Source organism: Odocoileus virginianus, chromosome 14 (assembly GCF_023699985.2).
Source record: "Odocoileus virginianus isolate 20LAN1187 ecotype Illinois chromosome 14, Ovbor_1.2, whole genome shotgun sequence".
NCBI lineage: Eukaryota > Metazoa > Chordata > Mammalia > Artiodactyla > Cervidae > Odocoileus > Odocoileus virginianus.
In genome coordinates this window covers 59,495,035-59,515,824 of record NC_069687.1, presented here as the reverse complement: position 1 = coordinate 59,515,824, position 20,790 = coordinate 59,495,035, and the positions used below count along the sequence as shown (strand labels likewise).

The 20,790-nt window shown below is 37.0% G+C and overlaps 1 protein-coding gene across 1 annotated transcript in view; it reads right to left on the bottom strand.

The window, feature by feature from the left end:
- Positions 1-694: 694 nt before the first annotated feature.
- FCHO2 (FCH and mu domain containing endocytic adaptor 2) overlaps positions 695-20,790 on the bottom strand; it is a 130,527-nt gene continuing 110,431 nt past the window's right edge. The window contains 4 exon segments of the mRNA XM_020915936.2: positions 695-3,063; positions 3,381-3,545; positions 6,212-6,276; positions 7,001-7,200. Coding sequence (XP_020771595.2) covers positions 3,041-3,063; positions 3,381-3,545; positions 6,212-6,276; positions 7,001-7,200 — 453 coding nt within the window. The 3' untranslated portion in view covers positions 695-3,040.

Genomic DNA, 20,790 nt, shown 5'->3' with positions numbered 1-20,790 from the left:
TTACTGTGAGGAGCAGAGCTCTTCCTCCAACCTCCAACTGTGATGTGAGCAATACTATTTTACAGTGTTAAGTTCCTGAGACCTTACTTATTATAGCAGCTAGCATCAGGTGGGATGTAACAGGTGGGAGCAGGGGAAGGGGAAAAAGGAGACTAATGAAGAAATAAGTGAAGTGTATGACATGAATGCTAAGAGTGCTACCTGTTTGTTACACAGGTTTCCCAACCTGACACTACCTGTCCTTTTTATGACACAGATTCAGCAAAATTTTCAGTATTTATGAGGAAATCTTTTTCTTTTTTTTTTTTAAACTCCTTTCTAAATCCACTGGTTTCTGAAAGCCCAATGTTCCTTGGAAGAGTATAATTTTGAAACTGTGACACTGTGTTCCTAAAAAACTGGTCAGGGGGAAAGTATTTGCTAAAGCTTAACATCAATTTAAGTATATATATATATATATATAAACAAAAATAACCCCTTGTTAAACAACTTCTACATTTTTGGGTTATATGCTAAATGAAGCTTTCCTATATAACCAATTAAAACTCAGAAACAGACCAATCTCTATGCCTGTCTAAATGGTGATACAAAGTTCAAAACCAATTATTCATTACTTACCAAGCTTGCCTTGTCCTAATGTCTATGACATAGCTATTATTACTATCAACAAAAGTACAACACACAAACCAACTAATAAATTATATATTACATGTTTATTAAGGGTACAACTTTTATGTAAAATTTACATTTTTATGAAAAATCAAAAATATTTACAAAATATTGTAAGATTTGCATTGTTCTAATTACACCTCAAAGTAGTAAATAACAATTCTTAAAAACTCACATTTGTTAGAGTTCTGTGTTTACAAATTCTTGGTTAAAGAGGCAGCTACAAAGTTTATCACTACACATAAGCAAGAACCAGCTTGCTAAAATACATCTCCCATTGAAAATCTATTGGTCTTTTTTTACACCATTAGTGGATTTTTAAATGAAAAAATCAATATAAACTCATATGGCTTCAAAATTGTAACCTGCACCCGATACAAATTTATGTACCAACACTTGGTATGAAGACTGGTAATTAAGAAAGTGCAGAAGTATAACCATTTCACTAGTTTGTACATTTTAAGGTAATACTTGATTAAAAACAAACCTGGTGAATATAATGGTGTCTATCCAATAATAAAATATTAACTGCCCAATAAAAGCAGTGTGACTGCAAAGCAATTAGTTAAGATTCCAGTAAGGTACTGTAATTGGCATTTAAAAGGGTACAATATGTTAGAAATTCTAATTCTGTCCACTATCTAGTAAAGATGAAAATTTTAGCAAATTGTCTTATGTATTACTTTAGTCAAATCTAAATTTAGAATGGGGCTAACAATATATTAAAAAAGCACATATTGTGTTATATATATATTGCTAGTGAGTAGATTTTCTGCTGTATTTAATATAGCAAGATGTTACATAAATGTATAGAGGGAGGGATTTTACTTTCTGTAGAGCTTAGGAGAACAATTAGTGATTCTATATAAATTTACTAGATATAACACAATTTATTCCTTCTATGCAAAATGCAGGACACTGGTACTTATCCTTATAAATAAAATTCCCACTTGTAAATTATGAAACTGTGTCCAAAATATTTACTTCCTTCAATTAATCAGGACTTGTTATAAAGTTAGGTTTTTTTACTACTTAGTATTAGTAGTTTATTTTAAGAAATGCTTAACCCAATCCATCATTTCAACTAGTTTCCTCATTTTTAGCAGGTGGTGATTAGATAAGAAAAAGAACATAAAAACTGCTAATTTTTCCAAGTGTTGAAAATGCCAAAACTGATCTTTTCTAAAGCGTGTTCCTCACAAACTACTACAAACTCATGCTAACATCACATTCAGTAAATAAATATATAAATTTCCAATAATAAGAGTGACGGGAAATGTTAAACTGAGTTAAAATGCCAGTTACCAATTTACCATTACGGTTTTGCAGGGTTTTTTGATAAGGTTAAGATGGAACATTTGAAGGTAATCTTTTTCCCTGTAAACATATGCCATTAGTTATATTTCTCTAGTGGCTACAGTGTAACACTAAAGAAGGGAGCCAGGGTTCTTAAGTATAAATTGTCCTCTAGTTATTCTGAATTCCCATTGCAATTGCAACCAGAGAGTTTTATAAAAATCGCAATTATCTTGTAAAAATTCTTGACTAAGATTCTGAATACAAAATCTGGACTGTGAGGAAAAAAGTGAGGCACATGAATGAACACAAACTGGATAGGCACATTTCTGGGTTTTGTTATTGTTTTAAAGGCACACATTATGCAATCCATATAAAAATAAATTAAATCTACAGCATTAATTCATCAAAACAATCACAACTTCTATAAAGTTAACTGCAGAAGCAAATTTCTCTGCTGTCTTTTGCAAGCTTATTTTAAAACACATTGCACTTGAGGATTAAAAAAATCATATAAAACACCATTTACACTTTATTAATATGAGAATCAAATTATAAATTTTGCATACACCTTGGACTCTGGTCTGATTACTTTATGGCACATAACTCAATTAGATTGAGTGTTATCAACATTATCCCAAACTTAGAATTCACGTTCTGTTTGTATCCATTCAATATCAAACTTAAAAGTTTAAAAGCTATCTCTGACTCTAAAAACTTATAGAAAGCTAAATTATTTTGTGCTTGCTCTCCTGAAATTTCAGGCCTCATATTACACTATAAGCCCCTTTTTCAACATAGACACTGAAGATAACTTAAAATTTCCAGCCTATAAAAACTTCATTTTACTGAGAATCTGAATAAATGTGCTTTCCTGAATATTGCAGTTGATCATTACAGCGTTGAAAATCATTTCAGTGCTATTTCTTTCGGTGACTCACTTCAAAAGTGCAATTTAATGTTTGTAGTCAGCTCTTAAAGATATAATACAAGTCAGAATAGTGTTTGGAAAGAAAAATAATGCAGAACGGCAGGTTTGTACTACTCCCTTGAGCCAACCACTTTCCCAGGTCCATCAACAATCCGCCAGGTATCGTCCTGGAAAACACCAAGTAGACCTTTGCAATTATCATTTCAAATGAACTCAAAGGAGGACATTTTCACTGTGGTTACAGATACAAACCCCAGTCCCCATCTGCTGTTTACAGTACATTAGAATCAGATCACAGGTGTTCAGCTATACTGACCATGAGTACTCTCTCTCCCAGGCGTGTCTCTATCTGGCACTTTGTACCAAAGGTCAAAGGAAACACTTCCATGCCTTTAGACTATAAACTACTTGAAAGTCATTTAGTAACTGGTAGAATATAAATGTTTCCCATGTACATGAAAAAGTGTGAAGTCTCCCAACTTACCCGTGGCAAACCGCTTCTTTACTAAGGAGAGCCTGTAGCCAGTGCCGACAAGTTCAGTGTCCACTCCTGAGAGCGTACTTCCCTCGCTGAGGAACTGCACTGCAAGCGTTGTGGGTTTACTGGGTCCTTCTGAGAGATCAAACTTTGCTCTGAGGGACCCAGAACCTATAAGGAAAAGAACAAAGAACTTATACAGGATACTATATTTCACACCGAAAAAGGCAAATGAGCAAGTAAAAGTAAAAAAAAGTCAGTCCTATCCCAAATTCTTCAAACATGTAAATGAATCATCGTCCTGTTTTCAAATCAGATTTTAGTCAGTGAATCTGAATTTTCATTAAGTAAACAGTCTTCAGAGGGATTTACTATTGATATTCCTACGCTCTGTGTGTGTTGAAGTAAGGCTGAGGGCAGGAAGGGGAAGCTCTGGAAGCGATGAATCTCCCAGAGATGGGAGAGCTGACAGCATGATGCCTTTAAGGTAACTACATCTACCAGAAGATCCAGAGAGCAGATGTAGGGGAGCAAAGGGGCAGAAGATGATATTAGACTGGGAGGTAGGAAAAGCTCCAAGTATCTTTACAAACCACGATAAGAAATAACCACAGGGAGCCATCAAAGACAACGAAGAAAAAACATTTCAGGTAAGAATCTTAGAAGGGCAGCAAGGTACAAGATGCAAGTAGGGACACCACCCGAAAGTTGATAAAATAGTCCAGGACTCTAGGTGACAGGAAAGGTGTATTTGAACTACACTGAGGGGAAGGGAAGAGGAGAATGAATTTGGAAAGCAGTCAGGAGTTAAAATAGAAAGGTAAACAGGAGGAGGAGCCTGGAAGGGAGGGTTCCCAGGCTTCTGGTTTGAGGAAAGTAGTCAGAATTGCTGGGTACAACAGTGACATTCTGCGATTCCCCATATAGAAACTGAACAGCACAGAGAGAAATCTGAAAGAAAATATAACAAAGACACATCCTTTACTATTGTACCTGGTGGCACACAGATCAGTTGGGAAAATGAATTGCTGTCTAACTCAGCCCGTGTCCAAGTCCTCCTTAAACTTTTAGTGTGTGATATGCAACTCAGTTCTGTGACAGTGCAACCTACAGGCCAAGAGCACTCACCAGGGCAACCCTTAAACTTTAGAATTATTTCCTTCTCCTCTCTGGAGCATAAAGCCAAAATAGAAACAGATTTCTACTTTATAGTATTCTAATTTGGGGATCTCTTTTTAAAGGTTGACTAACCAAATCAGAACCACATTTGTAAGATGTTTCCATTTCCTCACATAGTCACTCTGATACCTGAACAGCAGAGGGAAACTATAATTACAATACCCAGTTAGAAAATTTGTATCCTGTTTTTCAGAGAACAATTCCCTTCTTGGCAAATATCTACAATAATGTTGTTTCATTAAATATGGGGAAAATATACCCTTTCTTCCTTGCTAACTGGTTGTACTTCCAGTTTCAACTAGGAATTTCAGTTTTATCTCCTAGCCATACAGCTAGAGTAAAAATCAGTACATTTGCCACTTGAACATAGGCAACCTTTAAGTACCAAATATGAACAAAGGAACCAGAGATTAGCTGGGTTATTTCATCCAATGTGTGGTTCTCTAGTAGTAAAAGCCTAGTTCAGCACAGGAGGTGAACAATACAAGTATGTACCTGGTCTTTTATGCAGAAATACCTTTAAGAAAACTACTGATGATATATTTTACATTTTAATCACATGATGCTTAAAATGTTCAAAAGGAAAAAAGTGAGTAAAACTTGAAAAGCCAAAAAACCCACTTAATAGGGAAAGTTATAGGAGATTCAATTAGGCATTCAAAAGAGGTAGGAGAAGTCTCCTTTGATTAAGAGAAACTGCAATTAAAATGTTAAAGACTGTCCTGGGAATTATATTCTAAATTGAGTTAGAGAATATACTGCTGCTGCTGCTAAGTCACTTCAGTCATGTCCGACTCAGTGCGACCCATAGAGGGCAGCCCACCAGGCTCCCCCATTCCTGGGATTCTCCAGGCAAGAACACTGGAGTGGGCTGCCATTTCCTTCTCCAATGCGTGAAAGTGAAGTCGCTCAGTCGTGTCCGACTCTTATCGACCCAGTGGACTCCAGCCTACCAGGCTCCTCCGTCCATGGGATTTCCAGGCAAGAGTACTGGAGTGGGCTGCCATTGCCTTCTCCAAGAGGATATACTAGGAGTGATCAACTAACTAGTAGAGACTTCTCCTTTGCATTGTGAACACAAACAAATGCAGATATGGTGGGAGGAATCAATTAACTTGCTTCTCCTTGAAATAATGATCACAGAATTAAAGGCTGTTAATAGTTTTAATAAGGGTAAATGACCAAGGAAAGGTTCTCTTGAGAAAGAGTAGGCAAGACAGGCAAGGGGAGTTTTTAAAGCCTGAAAGCTTCTGTACTATTTCTGAGAAGCCAGGCAGACCCTATTAGAACTAAAGAGTATGTTAATTACTTTAATTAGTTATCAGTTTCAATTATCAGGTTTCCCAGACATCTATAAATTAATAGGTATCTTCTCAATGTTAGCACATGACCACAAGGAACATTTACATAATATTTATAAAGTTATAGCAAAACATTTTCTCACAGAGAAACATTTTCTCACATTCAATCTAGAAGAAAAAAATGTGTTCTGAAATCTCAATTGGTTCCACTCTTCTTTACGGTATTAACTTCCACCTAGTGGTCAGTTCTAGAACTGAAGGCATGAAATTCCAGGAGAAAATTTTCCATAAACATGCCTAAAAGATCCATTTTCAGTGCCATTACATTATAAACAAAAAAACCATGCACACACTTACCTCCATTTTCTGATTTTTCTGAAATACCAGACAGTTTCCAAAAGGCTTTCATCTGTTCTGCATTCCTGTAAGAACAAATATCTTCAGCTAATGTGTCTAGTATAATGCCTTGTACATGGATGAACACTCCAATACATTTTAGATATTTCACTAGAACTAGTGCTAAATTTACTTTAAAATAGTATCACTGGTGAGAATGTGTTTATTAGTAATATAAAAAATACTATTATTTTTCTTAATAAGTAGATATTTACCAAATTATATAATTCTATTGATCAGAGAAAGGAAAATAATGTATAGGTGATCAAGTACCTTCATTACTCAAGGAAAATAGTTTTATTATTAAATGGTGACGCAGTATAAACAAAGAGTAGTTAGAGTATATACTAACATTAATGGAGGAAGCAAGAGAGGCAGTTAAGAGATGGGACTAATACTGAACACTAACCAGGTAGGGTTTCCTATAGATATGCTAGATACTATATTTAACTCTGTAAAATAATTATCTCTATTTTTAAATGAAAAAAAAAGTTTAGAGAAGTAACATATTTTGAGGGTAAAGTTGTACTGAATCATTCAAGTCTGGGTGGGGACAGCAAACTAGTTTGTTTATTCTGGTTTGAAGCTACTATAGCTTGACTAGTAAAATGTACACTACATCTTGTAACATGATTTCTATGTGAAATACACTAAAAATTTTCAAACTTATAAGACAACTGTCAGAAATTAGGTCCTATAACTGGGGGACTGCAGACAGAAATTTAGTAAGAATTCAGAAATCTACTTTACCATATTGCAGGGGGAAGGGACTGCATATTTGTGACTCCTCCGTCCACTGGTACCACCACCTGTATGTTGGAAAGCACACTTGGTGCCACCATAGCTTCCGGGTTGTACTTATAATCCACTCTAACATCTGTGGTGCCAGCACTGCATTTCCAATATGTTGCAAGATTTAGAGGAGTGGACTGAATACCATTTGATGATACCTTTAAAGAGAGAAAAAAACAGACAACTGCCTTTGACCTACAAAGTAAACAAGTCATAATGACATATACATGAACACAAGAGATCACACATTCAAAAACAATAATGAGGGAGTTGTCTGTTGCTAGGTAGAGTGAAGCAGGCTCATCTCAAAGGTATAAGCATGACTCTCAAAGTGTAGACCTGGGACTGTTTACATCAAAATTTCTGTGGTGCTTGTGGACAACGCATATTCCTCTGGCTCCAAATGCAGAAAATCTGATTCAACAGGTAGAGTACAGAAATCAGGGTGTTACCACGTGATTCTTATTTATGCAGGTAATATTTCAGAATCTCAACATTCAACAGAAAATTCTAAGATTCTTTATAAGAATTTAGATTTAAAACAGAAAAACTGGGTCACCATGCAGTTCCACAAGCCTGGAGTTAGAATACTCCAAACTTCAGATGAAATTTTAATCACAATGACTTACTCCTTTTCAGTGATACCTACTCTATCATCCTGTTTAAATGTACAATGAAAATTGCATCTTCACTCTTCCATATCTTATTCTATAGACTTTCCTTTCTCCATAGCACAATATACATTATTTACTTCCTATATTTACTATCTCCCTATGCTAATCATAGCAATTAGCAAGCAGTGAATAATAAATACTTGCTGAATGAATGATAAAATACTTGGAATAAACTTGAAGCCAACTTAAGTGGCAGTACTTTTTTATTCTTTTAAGTATCTATTTCCTAGAAACATAAGTAAGTTTTATACAGTTACCCTATTAAAAACTCAAACCATATATAAGTATATGAAAATAGGAAATTAAGAAAAAAAAAAGAAAATAGGAAATTTATCCCGTGGCACTTACTCCCCACTGTTAACCTCATGGTGCATACACTTCCAGACTTTCTAGGGATGCAAACGAGATCTGTCTCATTCTTTGAAATGGCCATAATAATTAATTTAATCAATCTCTTCCTCTGTGGATATGTACTCAAATGGTTTCCAAACAATGTTGAAGTGAATATCCTTTGTACCTTCCAACCCCATCTGTGTGATTTCCAAAGAACTGATTTCTGGAACTGTTGAATTAAAGGTTACATCTATTCAACAATCTAATAGAGTTACCTTCTAATAGGTTCTATTAATTTGTACTTCTATTAATAAGTGGTAATTTCATGGACAGAGGAGCCTGGCAGGCTGTAGTTCATAGGGCACAGAGTCAGACATGAATGAGCATGCACGCACACACACACCTTTCCTAATACAGCAATCTTTTTCATTTTGGTCAATCTAATGAGAACTGAAACTGCTATCTCATTGTTGTCTTAACAGTCATTGCTCTGATTACTACTGACATGGAGCATCTTTCTAAAAGTTATCTATTGAGTTGTTCATCTTTTACTTCTAATTTATAAGGTTCTTTGAAGTAAACCTTTTGATCTATTTTATGTAATACTTTCCTCTCAGATTAAATACTGATTCTATTTAAACAAATATAAACACACACAGATTAATTTGTCTCAAGTATCTTATTCGCTTATTGCATGTCTTCTGGATTTGTAGTATACTTAGGTCTTCCACACTTCAAGATTAAAATATGTAATAAACACACAGTACACATACATATATACCCATGGATGTACATATATTCACCCATGCTTTATTTTAGTATTTTTTATGTCTTTATTTGGGCTTCCCTGGTAGCTCAGCTGGTAAAGAATCCGCCTGCAATGCAGGAGACCTGGGTTTGATCCCTGGGTTGGGATGATCCCTTGGAGAAGGAAATGGCTTACCACTCCAGTATTTTGGCCTGGAGAATTCCATGAACTGTAATAGTCCATGGGGTCACAAAGAGTCAGGCACGACTGAGCAACTTTCACTTCACGGCTTGATTTATTATTATTAAACATTTGATACATGCAGATTTTATTTTGGTTTAAGGTATGAGCTGGGGATTTAGCCAAATTTTCCCCTCAAATGTCTAGTCTGTTGCCCCAATCTCACTTATTGAAAAATTCATCATTTCCACATTGTCTTGAAATGCTACTATGTCATATAAGCGATTTCCCGTTTATTCTTAGATCTATTTCTGGATACTCTAATCTGTTCCATTCATCTGGCCATCTATTGTTCTGCCAGTTCCAAACTATTTTAAATACTGTTGGCTTATAATGTTTTCCCATTAAAACTAAACAAGTGCTTTAGGTTACTTTTTAAAACATTTCTTAATTTTCCAAGCTTTATGCTTCTGAGAACTTAAAAATGACTCTCAGTTCTCCAGAATTCACTAAGTTTCTGATTATGATCACATTAAATTTATAAACTAATTTAAAAACAGCTTTTTATAACATGAGTCTTCCTTTTTAAAGTATACCTTTCTAACAATATTCAAGGCAGTAGAGATGATATTATGTTTCTTCTTAGTTTGAAAAAAATTTTTTATGTGTTCATTGTAGCCACAGGAAAGGGATGCTGTAATAGATCTTTTAAAAACAATTTTTAAGTATAACTGACATATTAGCTTCAGGTGTACAATGCAGTGATTTGATATTTATATATATTGTGCAGTGACCACCACAATGATTATCACAGTAAGTTTAGTTACTGAGTGTCACCATACATACTACAAATTTTTTTCCTGTCCTGAGAACTTTTTTTTTAGAAAGAGGGTAATGATAACCCTATATGCAAAACAGAAAAAGAGACACAGATGTACAGAACAGACTTTTGGACTCTGTGGGAGAAGGCGAGGGTGGGATGTTTCGAGAGAACAGCATGTATATTATCTATAGTGAAACAGATCACCAGCCCAGATGGGATGCATGAGACAAGTGCTCGGGCCTGGTGCACTGGGAAGACCCAGAGGAATTGGGTGGAGAGGGAGGTGGGAGGGGGGATCAGGATGGGGAATACATGTAACTCCATGGCTGATTCATGTTAATGTATGACAAAACCCACTGCAATGTTAAGTAATTAGCCTCCAACTAATAAAAATAAATGAAAAAATAAAATACACTCTTAGCAACTTGGAAATATGTAACCCAGTATTAACAACTTTGGTCACCATGCTGTGCATTACATCCCCATGACTTATTTATAACTAGAAGTCTGTAACTTTTTACTCCCCCTGACTTCATGCATTTCACTTATCCCCAACCCCCTGTGTCCCAGCAGTCACCAATCTGTTCCCTGTATCTGTGAACTTGGTCTGGTTTGTTTGGTTTTATAGATTCCACACATAAGAAAGATCCTGCAATTTCTGTCCTCCCTTGCTTGACTCATTTCACTGTTTTTTGCCAATACCATGTTCGATTACTATACCTATGTCATATGGTTTGAAATCATGGAGTGCAATGCCTGTAGCATTCTGTCCTTTCTCAAGACTGCCTTGGCTACTTGGGGTCTTTTGTGAATCCATACAAATTTTAGGATAGTTTATTCTATTTCTGGGGCTTTCCTGGTGGCTCAGTCGGTAAAGAATCTGCCTGCAATGTGGGAGACCAGGGTTGGGAAGATCCCCTGGAGGAGGGCATGGCAACCCACTCCAGTATTCTTGCCTGAAGAACCCCCAAGGGCAGGCGGGCTATAGTCCATGGAGTCACAAAGAGTCAGACATGACTGAGTGACTAAGCACATTCAATTTCTGTGAACAAATGCCACTGAAATTTTAATAGGTATTACATTACATCTGTTTGGGTAGTATGGATATTTTAACAATTTTAATTCTTCCATCAATGAGCATGGATTAACTTTTCATTTAGTTTTGTCTTTCTTTTATCACTGTCTAGTTTTCAGTGTACAGGTATTTCATCTCCTTGGTTAAATTTATCTCTAAGTATTTGATTCTTTTCATTATTTTCTTAATTTCCTCTTCTAGTTTATTATTAGTGTACAGAAGCACAACAGGTATTTATATATTTTGGATTCTGCAACATCACTGAATTCATTTATGATTCAGTATTTACTCTAAGTTTTGTTTTGAAGGAGTCTAAAGGTTTTCTACATATACTCTGTGATTGGCAAAGAGTGATAACTGTGCTTCTTCCTTTCTAAATTGGATGCCTTTTCTTTTTTCTCCCTAATTGATTTGGCTAGAACTTTTATTATCAAATAAAAGTTAAGAGTGGGCCTCCTTGTCTTATTCCTGCTCTTAGAGGAAAGGCTTTCAGATTTCCACCACTGAGCCTGATGCTAGCTGTAGGCTTGTCATATATAGCATTTATTATGTTGAGGCATGTTGCCTCTATACCCACTGCATTGGGAGTTTTTCATCATAAATAGATGTTAAATTTTGTCAAATTCTTTTTCTGTAATCCACTGAGATGATCATATGATTTTCATCTTCCTTTTCTTAATGTTGTATATTATGTTGATTGATTTCTGGATGTGAGACCATCCTTGTATCCCTAGAATATATCCCACTTGATCATGGTGTATGACCTTTTTAATGTACTACTGAAGGCCACCATCACCCTAATACCAAAACCAGACAAAGATGCCACAAAAAAAGAAAACTACAGGTCAATATCACTGATGAACATAGATGCAAAAATCCTTAACAAAATTCTAGCAAACAGAATCCAAAACATATTTAAAAGATCATATATCATGACCAAGTGGGCTTTAATCCCAGGAATGCAAGGATTCTTTAATATCCAAAAATCAATGAATGTAATACACCACATTAACAAATTGAAAGATAAAAACTATATGATTATCTCAATAGATGCAGAAAAAGCCTTTGACAAAATTCAACATCCATTTATGATAAAAACTTTCCAGAAAGCAGGCACAGAAGGAACATACCTCAACATAATAAAACTATATATCACAAACCCACAGCAAACATTATCCTCAGTGGTGAAAAATTGAAAGCATTTCCCTTAAAGTCAGGAAAAAGACAAGGGTGCCCACACTCACCACTCTATTCAACATAGTTTTGTAAGTTTTGGCCACAGCAATCAGAGCAGAAAAAGAAATAAAAGGAATTCAGATAGGAAAAGAAGTAAAACTCTCACTGTTTGCAGATGACATGATCCTCTACCTAGAAAACCCTGAAGACTCTACCAGAAAATTACTAGAGCTAATCAATGAGCACAGTAATGTTGCAGGATATAAAATTAACACACAGAAATCCCTCGCATTCCTATATACCAACAATGAGAAAACAAAAAATTAAGGAAACAATACCATTCACCATTGCAACAAAAAGAATAAAATACTTAGGAGTATATCTACCTAAAGAAATGAAAGACCTATATATAGAAAACTACAAAACACTGATGAAAAGAAATCAAAGAGGACACAAATAGATGGAGAAATATACCCGGTTCATGGATTGGAAGAATATTGTGAAAATGACTATACTACCCAAAGCAATCTATAGATTCAATGCAATCCCTATCAAGCTACCAATTGTTATTTTTCACAGAACTAGTAACAAATAATTTCACAATTTGTATGGAAATACAATTCGAGGAAAAGCCTCAAACAGCCAAAGCAATCTTGAGAAAGAAGAACGGAACTGGAGAAATCAACCTGCCTGACTTCAGGCTCTACTACAAAGCCACAGTCATCAAGACAGTATGGTACTGGCACAAAGACAGAAATATAGATCAATGGAACAGAACAGAAAGCCCAGAGATAAATCCATGTACCTATGGACACCTTACTTCAACAAAGGAGGCAAGGATATACAATGGAAAAAAGACAACCTCTTTAACAAGTGGTGCTGGGAAAACTGGTCAACCACTTGTAAAAGAATGAAACTAGAACACTTTCTAACACCATACACAAAAATAAACTCAAAATGGATTAAAGATCTAAATGTAAGACCAGAAACTATAAAACTCCTAGAGGAGAACACATGCAAAACACTCTCCAACATAAATCACAGCAGGGTCCTCTATGACCCACCTCCCAGAATATTGGAAATAAAAGCAAAAATAAACAAATGGGACTTAATTAAAAGCTTTTGCACAACAAAGGAAACTATAAGCAAGGTGAAAAGACAGCCCTCAGATTGGGAGAAAATAATAGCAAATGAAGCAACAGACAAAGGATTAATCTCAAAAATATACAAGCAACTCCTGCAGCTCAATTCCAGAAAAATAAATGACCCAATCAAAAAATGGGCCAAAGAACTAAACAGACATTTCTCCAAAGAAGACATACAGATGGCTAACAAACACATGAAAAGATGCTCAACATCACTCATTATCAGAGAAATGCAAATCAAAACCACAATGAGGTACCATTACACGCCAGTCAGGATGGCTGCTATCCAAAAGTCTACAAGCAATAAATGCTGGAGAGGGTGTGGAGAAAAGGGAACCCTCTTACACTGTTGGTGGGAATGCAAACTAGTACAGCCACTATGGAAAGCAGTGTGGAGATTCCTTAAAAAGCTGGAATTAGAACTGCCATATGACCCAGCAATCCCACTCCTGGGCATACACACTGAGGAAACCAGATCTGAAAGAGATACGTATACCCCAGTGTTCATTGCAGCACTGTTTATAATAGCCAGGACATGGAAGCAACCCAGATGCCCATCAGCAGACGAATGGATAAGGAAGCTATGGTACATAAACACAATGGAATATTGCTCAGCCATTAAAAAGAATTCATTTGAATCAGTTCTAATGAGATGATGAAACTGGAGCCCATTATACAGAGTGAAGTAAGCCAGAAAGATAAAGACCAATACAGTATACTAACACATATATATGGAATTTAAAAAGATGGTAATGATAACCCTATATGCAAAACAGAAAAAGAGACACAGATGTACAGAACAGACTTTTGGACTCCGTGGGAGAAGGCGAGGGTGGGATGTTCTGAGAGAATAACATTGAAACAAGTATACTATCAAGGGTGAAACAGATCACCAGCCCAGGTTGGATGCATGAGACAAGTGCTCAGGGCTGGTGCACTGGGAAGACCCAGAGGGATGGGATGGGGAGGGAGACGGGAGGGGGGATTGGGATGGGGAACACATGTAAATCCATGGCTGATTCATGTCAATGTATGGCAAAAACCACTACAATATTATAAAGTAATTAGCCTCCACCTAATAAAAATAAATGAAAACAAAGATTAAAAAAAAAAGACTGAAGTTAAAATTCTGTTACTAACATTGTAGTTGTCATCTGTAAAACAGAGACAACAATAATGTTGTAGACATAAGAATTAAATAAAATAATGCATGATATGCCTAAAATCAAATAATGTACTACTGAGTTGGTATGCTAATATTTTGTTGAGGATTTTGCATCTAAATTCATCAGGGATATCAGCCTGTAATTTTTTTCTTGTTCTGTCCTTATCTCATTTTGGTATCAGGGTAATGCTGGTCTCATAAAATGAGTTTGGAAGTCTTTCCTCTTTTTCTGTAATTTTTTTTTTTTTTTTGGGAAGAGTTTGAGAAGTTCAGTTTGGTCACTCAGTCATGTCCGACTCTTTGAGACCCCATGGACTGCAGCACACCAGGCTTCCCTGTCCATCACCAATTCCCGAAGCTTGCTCAAACTCATGTCCATTGAGTCAGTGATGCCATCCAACCATCTTATCTTCTGTTGTCCCGTTCTCCTCCTGCCTTCAATCTATCCCAGGATCAGGGTTTCTTTTTTTTCCAATGAGTCAGTTCTTCACATCAGGTGGCCAAAGTATTGGAGCTTTAGCATCAGTCCTTTCAATGAACACCCAGGACTGATCTCCTTTAGGATGGACTGGTTGGATCTCCTTGCAGTCCAACGGACTCTCAAGAGTCTTCTCCAACACCACAGTTCAAAAGCATCAATCCTTCGACGCTCAGCTTTCTTTATAGTCCAACTCTCATATCCATACATGACCACTGGAAAAACCATAGCCTTGACTAGACAGACCTTTGTTGGCAAAGTAATGTCTCTGCTTTTTAATACGCTGTCTAGGTTGGTCATAACTTTTCTTCCAGGAGCAAGTGTATTTTATTTTCATGGCTGCAGTCACCATCTGCAGTGCTTTTGGAGCCCCCCAAAATAGTCTCTCACTGTTTCCATTGTTTCCCACCTATTTGCCAGGAAGTGATGCGACCGGATGCCATGATATTAGTTTTCTGAATGTTGAGTTTTAAGCCAACTTTTCCGCTCTCCTCTTTCACTTTCAACTAGAGGCTCTTAAGTTCTTCTTCATTTTCTGCCATAAAGGTAGTGTCATCTGCATATCTGAGGTTATTGATATTTCTCCTGGCAATCTTGATTCCAGCTTGTGCTTCATCCAGCTTGGCATTTTGCATGATGTGCTGTGCATATAAATTAAATAAGCAGGGTGACAATATACAGCCTTGACATACTCCTTTCCCTATTTGGAACGAGTCTGTTGTTCCATGTCCAGTTCTAATTATTGCTTCTTGACCTGCATACAGATTTCTCAGGAGGCAGGTAAGGTGGCCTGGTATTCCCATCTCTTGAAGAATTTTCCAGTTTGTTGTGATCCACACAGTCAAAGGCTTGGGTGGTGTCAATAAAGCAGAAGGACATGTTTTTTGGAGCTCTCTTGCTTTTTTGATGATCCAGTGGATGTTGGCAATTTGGTCTGGTTCCTGTACTGCTACTGCTAAGTCACTTCAGTCGTGTCCGACTCGGTGGGACCCGGTCCCTGGGATTCTCCAGGCAAGAACACTGGAGTGGGTTGCCATTTCCTTCTCCAATGCATAAAAGTGAAAAGTGAAAGTGAAGTCGCTCAGTCAAGTCCGACTCTTCTCAACCCCAGGGACTGCAGCCTACCAGTTCCTCTGCCTCCTTCTAAATCCAGCTTGAACATCTGAAAGTTCATAGTTCATGAACTTTGAAGCTTGGACAATTTTGACCACTACTTTACTAGTGTGTGAGATGAGTGCAATTGTGTGGTAGTTTGAGCATTCTTTGGTATTGCCTTTCTTTGGGACTGGAATGAAAACTGACCTTTTCCAGTCCTGTGGCTGCTGCTGAGTTTTCCAAATTTGCTGGCATGTTGAGTGCAGCACTTTCACAGCATCTTTTAGGATTTGAAATAGCTCAACTGGAATTCCATCACTTCCAACAGTTTTGTTCGTGTGATGCTTCCTAAGGCCCACTTGACTTCACATTCCAGGATGTCTGGTTCTAGGTGAGTGATCACACCATCATGATTATCTGGGTCTTGAAGATCTTTTTTGTACAGTTTTCTGTGTATTCTTGCCATCTCTTCTTAATATCTTCTGCTTGTTAGGTCCCTACCATTTCTGTCCTTTATTGAGCCCATCTTTGCAATGAAATGTTCCCTTGGTACCTCTATAATTTTCTTGAAGAGGTCTCTAGTCTTTCCCATTCTATTGTTTTCCTCTATTTCTTTGCATTGATCACTGAGGAAGGCTTTCTTATCTCTCCTTGCTATTCTTTGGAACTCTGCATTCAAATGGGTATATCTTTCCTTTTCTCCTTTGTCTTTAGCTTCTCTTCTTTTCTCAGCTACTTGTAAAGCCTCCTCAGACAACCATTTTGCATTTCTTTTTCTTGGGGATGGTCTTGATCATGCCTCCTGTACGATGTCATGAACTTGCGTCCATAGTTCTTCAGGCACTCTGTCTATAAGATCTAATCCCTGGCATCTATTTGGAATCAGTTTGAGAAGAACTGGTATTAATTCTTCTAATGCTTGGCAGAATCTGGCAGTGAAACTATGTGGTTCTGGACTTTTGTTTGTTGGGAGGGTTCCAATTATGGATTCATATCTCCTTACTAGGAAGTGAACTATTCATATTTCTACTTTATGATTCAGTATTGGAAAGCTGGTTGGATGTTCCTATCAATTTATCTATTTCTTACAGGTTGTCCAAGTTGTTGACATTTAATTGTTCATAGTAGTCTCTTGTGATTCTCTGTATTTCAGTGGTACTGGTTGTAACAACTCCTCCTTTGTTTCTGATTTTATTTGAGCCTTCCTTTTTTCTTGGTGAGTTTAGATAAAAGTTTGTCAATTTTGTCTATCTTTTCAAAGAACCAGCTCTTAGTTTCACTGATCTTTTCTCTTAGTCTCTATTTCTGCTCTGAACTTTGTTATTACCTTCCTTCTACCAACTTTGGGCTCTGTTTGCTTTTTTTCCTATTTGCTTGAGGTATAAAGTTAAGCTGTCTGAGATTATTCTTTCTTCTTAAGGTAGGCAAGTATCACTTTGAACTTCACTCTAAGAAATGCTTCTGCTGCATCCCATTAATTTTGGTATATTGTATTTTCATTTGTTTCAAGGTATTTTTTTACTTCTCCTGTGATTTCTTTGTTGACCTATTGGTTACTCAGTATCATGCTGTTTAATCTGTACATATATGTGAATTTTTTAGTCATCTTGTAACCAATTTCTAGTTTCATACTGCTGTGGTCCAAAAAGAGATGCCTGATATGACTCCAATATTAAACTTATTATGACTTGTTTTTTAACCTCATGTATGATCCTGGAGAAGGTTCCACATGCAGTTGAGAAGAATATGTATTCTGCTGCTTTTGGATGGAATGTTTTCAAATTATCTGTTAAGTCTATCTAGTCTAATGTGCCAGCGGAGCCTGGCAGGCTACAGTCCATGCGGTCGCAGAGTCAGACACGACTAACTGACCAACATTAACACTTTACATATAACAACCTACGTAACAGTCTGCTTTAAGCTGCAAACAACTTACGTTTGAATACTTTCCAAAGCTCTACATTTTTACTTCTCCCAATTTTGTTTTTCACGTCACATTTTACATCTTTTATCTTGTGAATCCCTTCACTAATTATTGTAGTTATTTTTTTTACTACTTTTTGTCTTTTATCCTTCATATTACCTATATATGATTAATCCATCTCTACTTTGTATTTATCTTTACCAGTAAGATTTATACTTTCTTACTTTTGTTACTAATTAGCACCCTTTTCAGCTTAAGAACTCCCTTTAACATTTCTTGTAAGGCCAGTTTATTAGTGATTAACTCCTTTAAATTTTGCTTGTCTAGGAAACTCTTTTATCTTTCCTTCAATTCTGAGCAATAACTTTGCCACGTAGAGAATTCTTGGTTAAAAACTTACTTTGAATATATCCCTCTGGCCTACAAAGTTTCTGCTGATGGTCTTAGGAGAGTTCCCTTGGTTCTTTCCATTACTGCTTTTAAAATTCTTTTTTTTAAACTTTCAACATTTTAATAATGTGTCTTAGTGTGAGTCTCTCTGGGCTTCCTGGATCTAATGTCTGTTTCCTTCCCCAGGTTAGGGAAGTTCTCAGCTGTTATTTCTTCAATAAGTTTTCAGCCCCTTTATTCTCCTTCTGGAACACCCAAAATGTGAGTGTTAGTTTGCTTGATGTTGTCCAATAAGCTATGTCCACTTTTTAAAGCTCTTTTTCTGTTTCTGCTGTTCTGATTAAGGTGAGTTTCACTGCCCTGTCTTTGCATTCACTTGTCTTTTCTTTGCTTCATGTAGTGTCCCTCCAGTACATATTTCAAATCAGTTACTGTATTCTTCAGTTCAGTGACTTCTATTTGTTACTTTCGTTTTCTATTTATTTTTTTGTTGAAATTCTCACTGTGCTTATCCATTCTTCTCCCAAGTGAGGTGAGCATTTTATTACCACGACTTAGAACTCTTTATCAGGTAAATTACTTACCTCTGTTTCATCAAGGTTTTTTCCCTAAATTTTTATCTTATTCTTCTGTTTGGAATATATTCCTGTTTCCTCATTTTACTTGATTTTCTGTGCTTCTTTCTATTAAGTGAAATAGTCATCCCTTCCAGTCTTGAATGACTAACCTCCTGTAGATGAACCTTATTGTTCAACCTTGCCTTAGCTCTTGGTTGCCTCTCAAACCTTGGTGACTGTCCAAGCAGCCTATTTTATATTTACTATCTCCTGGTGATCAAGGGTGTGCCCAGACCTGTTAGTGTTCCAAAGCAGGAAATCTGGCAAAATGTAGATTCAGACTGATTAGGAAGCTAAGACCCTCAGGCAGCAGCTTTGAAAGTAGGGAAACAGATATAGTCCTGTGGGACTGAACACAAGGGTCAGCCCTGCTGGCCACCCAATCAGGTGATCGGGAGATGTCCCCTGGTTGACAGTCATAAAAATCAGGGCTCTGGACGAGTGTATAAGTTCCTTTCTGGGAGAAACTGGCGAGCTGGGGTGAGGCAGAGGGAGTGAACTGACTGCATCCCCAAGCCTATGTTCTCCGAGAACATACCTGCAGACTCCTAGATGTGCGTCAAATCTGAAGCCTGTCCCTTGTGCTGCTGTTCCAGGCCAAGCAAACGAAGTCTTTTAGCGAAAGACTACAGGGGTTTTTCAGTCTGCTTTCTGTGCATTACCCTGGTGGCAACAGCCTGCCAAGAACCGTCTCACTAACGGTTACAGTCCTGTGGGACTCAGAATTATAAGCTACCCTGGCCTCCAGAGCCAGGAGAACAAGGGGTGTCCCCTGGGCTGCAGCTGCAAAACCGGGGGCACCAGACTTCTATAAAAACTCCCCTCTAGTAGATACCAGTGTTGCAGAAGACAGCACAAAGATGACACCCACCAAGGAAAGTGGGGGGGAGTCTTAAATAAAAAAGATAGCACCTGCCAGCCTTAGCATGAGAGAGGGAGAGTCCACTGGTTGGAGGATAAAGTGGCACCCTCCAAGAGAAAAAGTCTATAGTAAAAACAAACATAAAGTGGTACCTGTTTGCTTCAGCAAAGTAGAGGGACAAAACAAAAGAGGTGCCCATCAGCAACTCATGCCCTGGCCCTTCAAACTGACACTTTAAGATCAGCAAATGAATCTCCTTCACATGGCCGCTTGTATGCTAGAACCTAGAGTGCATAAGTCTGCATGCAAGTCCTTTAAAGCTGTTTCTCAGATCCCTGCAGCCCTTGGTTCCTGTGGATGTGAGCTCCACTGGTTTTCAAAGCCGGATATTTCAGGGACTTGTCTATCAAGTGCAGGTCTCAGAGGCTGGGGTGTCTGTGCTGGTTACAAACCTTTGTTCCTCAGGAAGAAGCTTCAGGTTTCTGAGTTCCATCCAGGTAATAAATAGGCTGCCTTGCTGGGGTTGAGGCCTGTGGTGAAGCTGGATCTCAGCCTCTCCTACTTGCCTCAATGTGGTCCTTTTCTTATGTGCTCATGTGAAGAAGCTATTTAGCTATCTTTCAGTCTCTTTAAAAGGGAACATTCCACATGCAGCTATGGATGTGGTGTGTCCCTGGGAGATAGTAAGTTCAGGATCTTCCTGTGTTACCACCTTGGACACTGTTTCCAGCTCTAATTAGTTTTTTTTTTTATGTGAATATTTTTCTCCATTAGTTTCCCTAAATGGTTGTTTTGAAAGCTATTAATTTTTAATATTAATTTCTTAAATAACCACTTTGCTAAATTCTCCTACATCACTTTTTAAGTCAATTCTCTTGAGATATATTTATGTCAATATATCTCTTGATATATTCAGAAATATCACCTGTACTAATAACTTTGGTTCTTTCCCATATTTATCACCAATTACTTAATTTTCTTGTCTAACTACACTAACACATATAGAAAAATCTTACATACTAAAAGGAATAATAGGTATCTTTTCCATTTATTTCAATGCTTT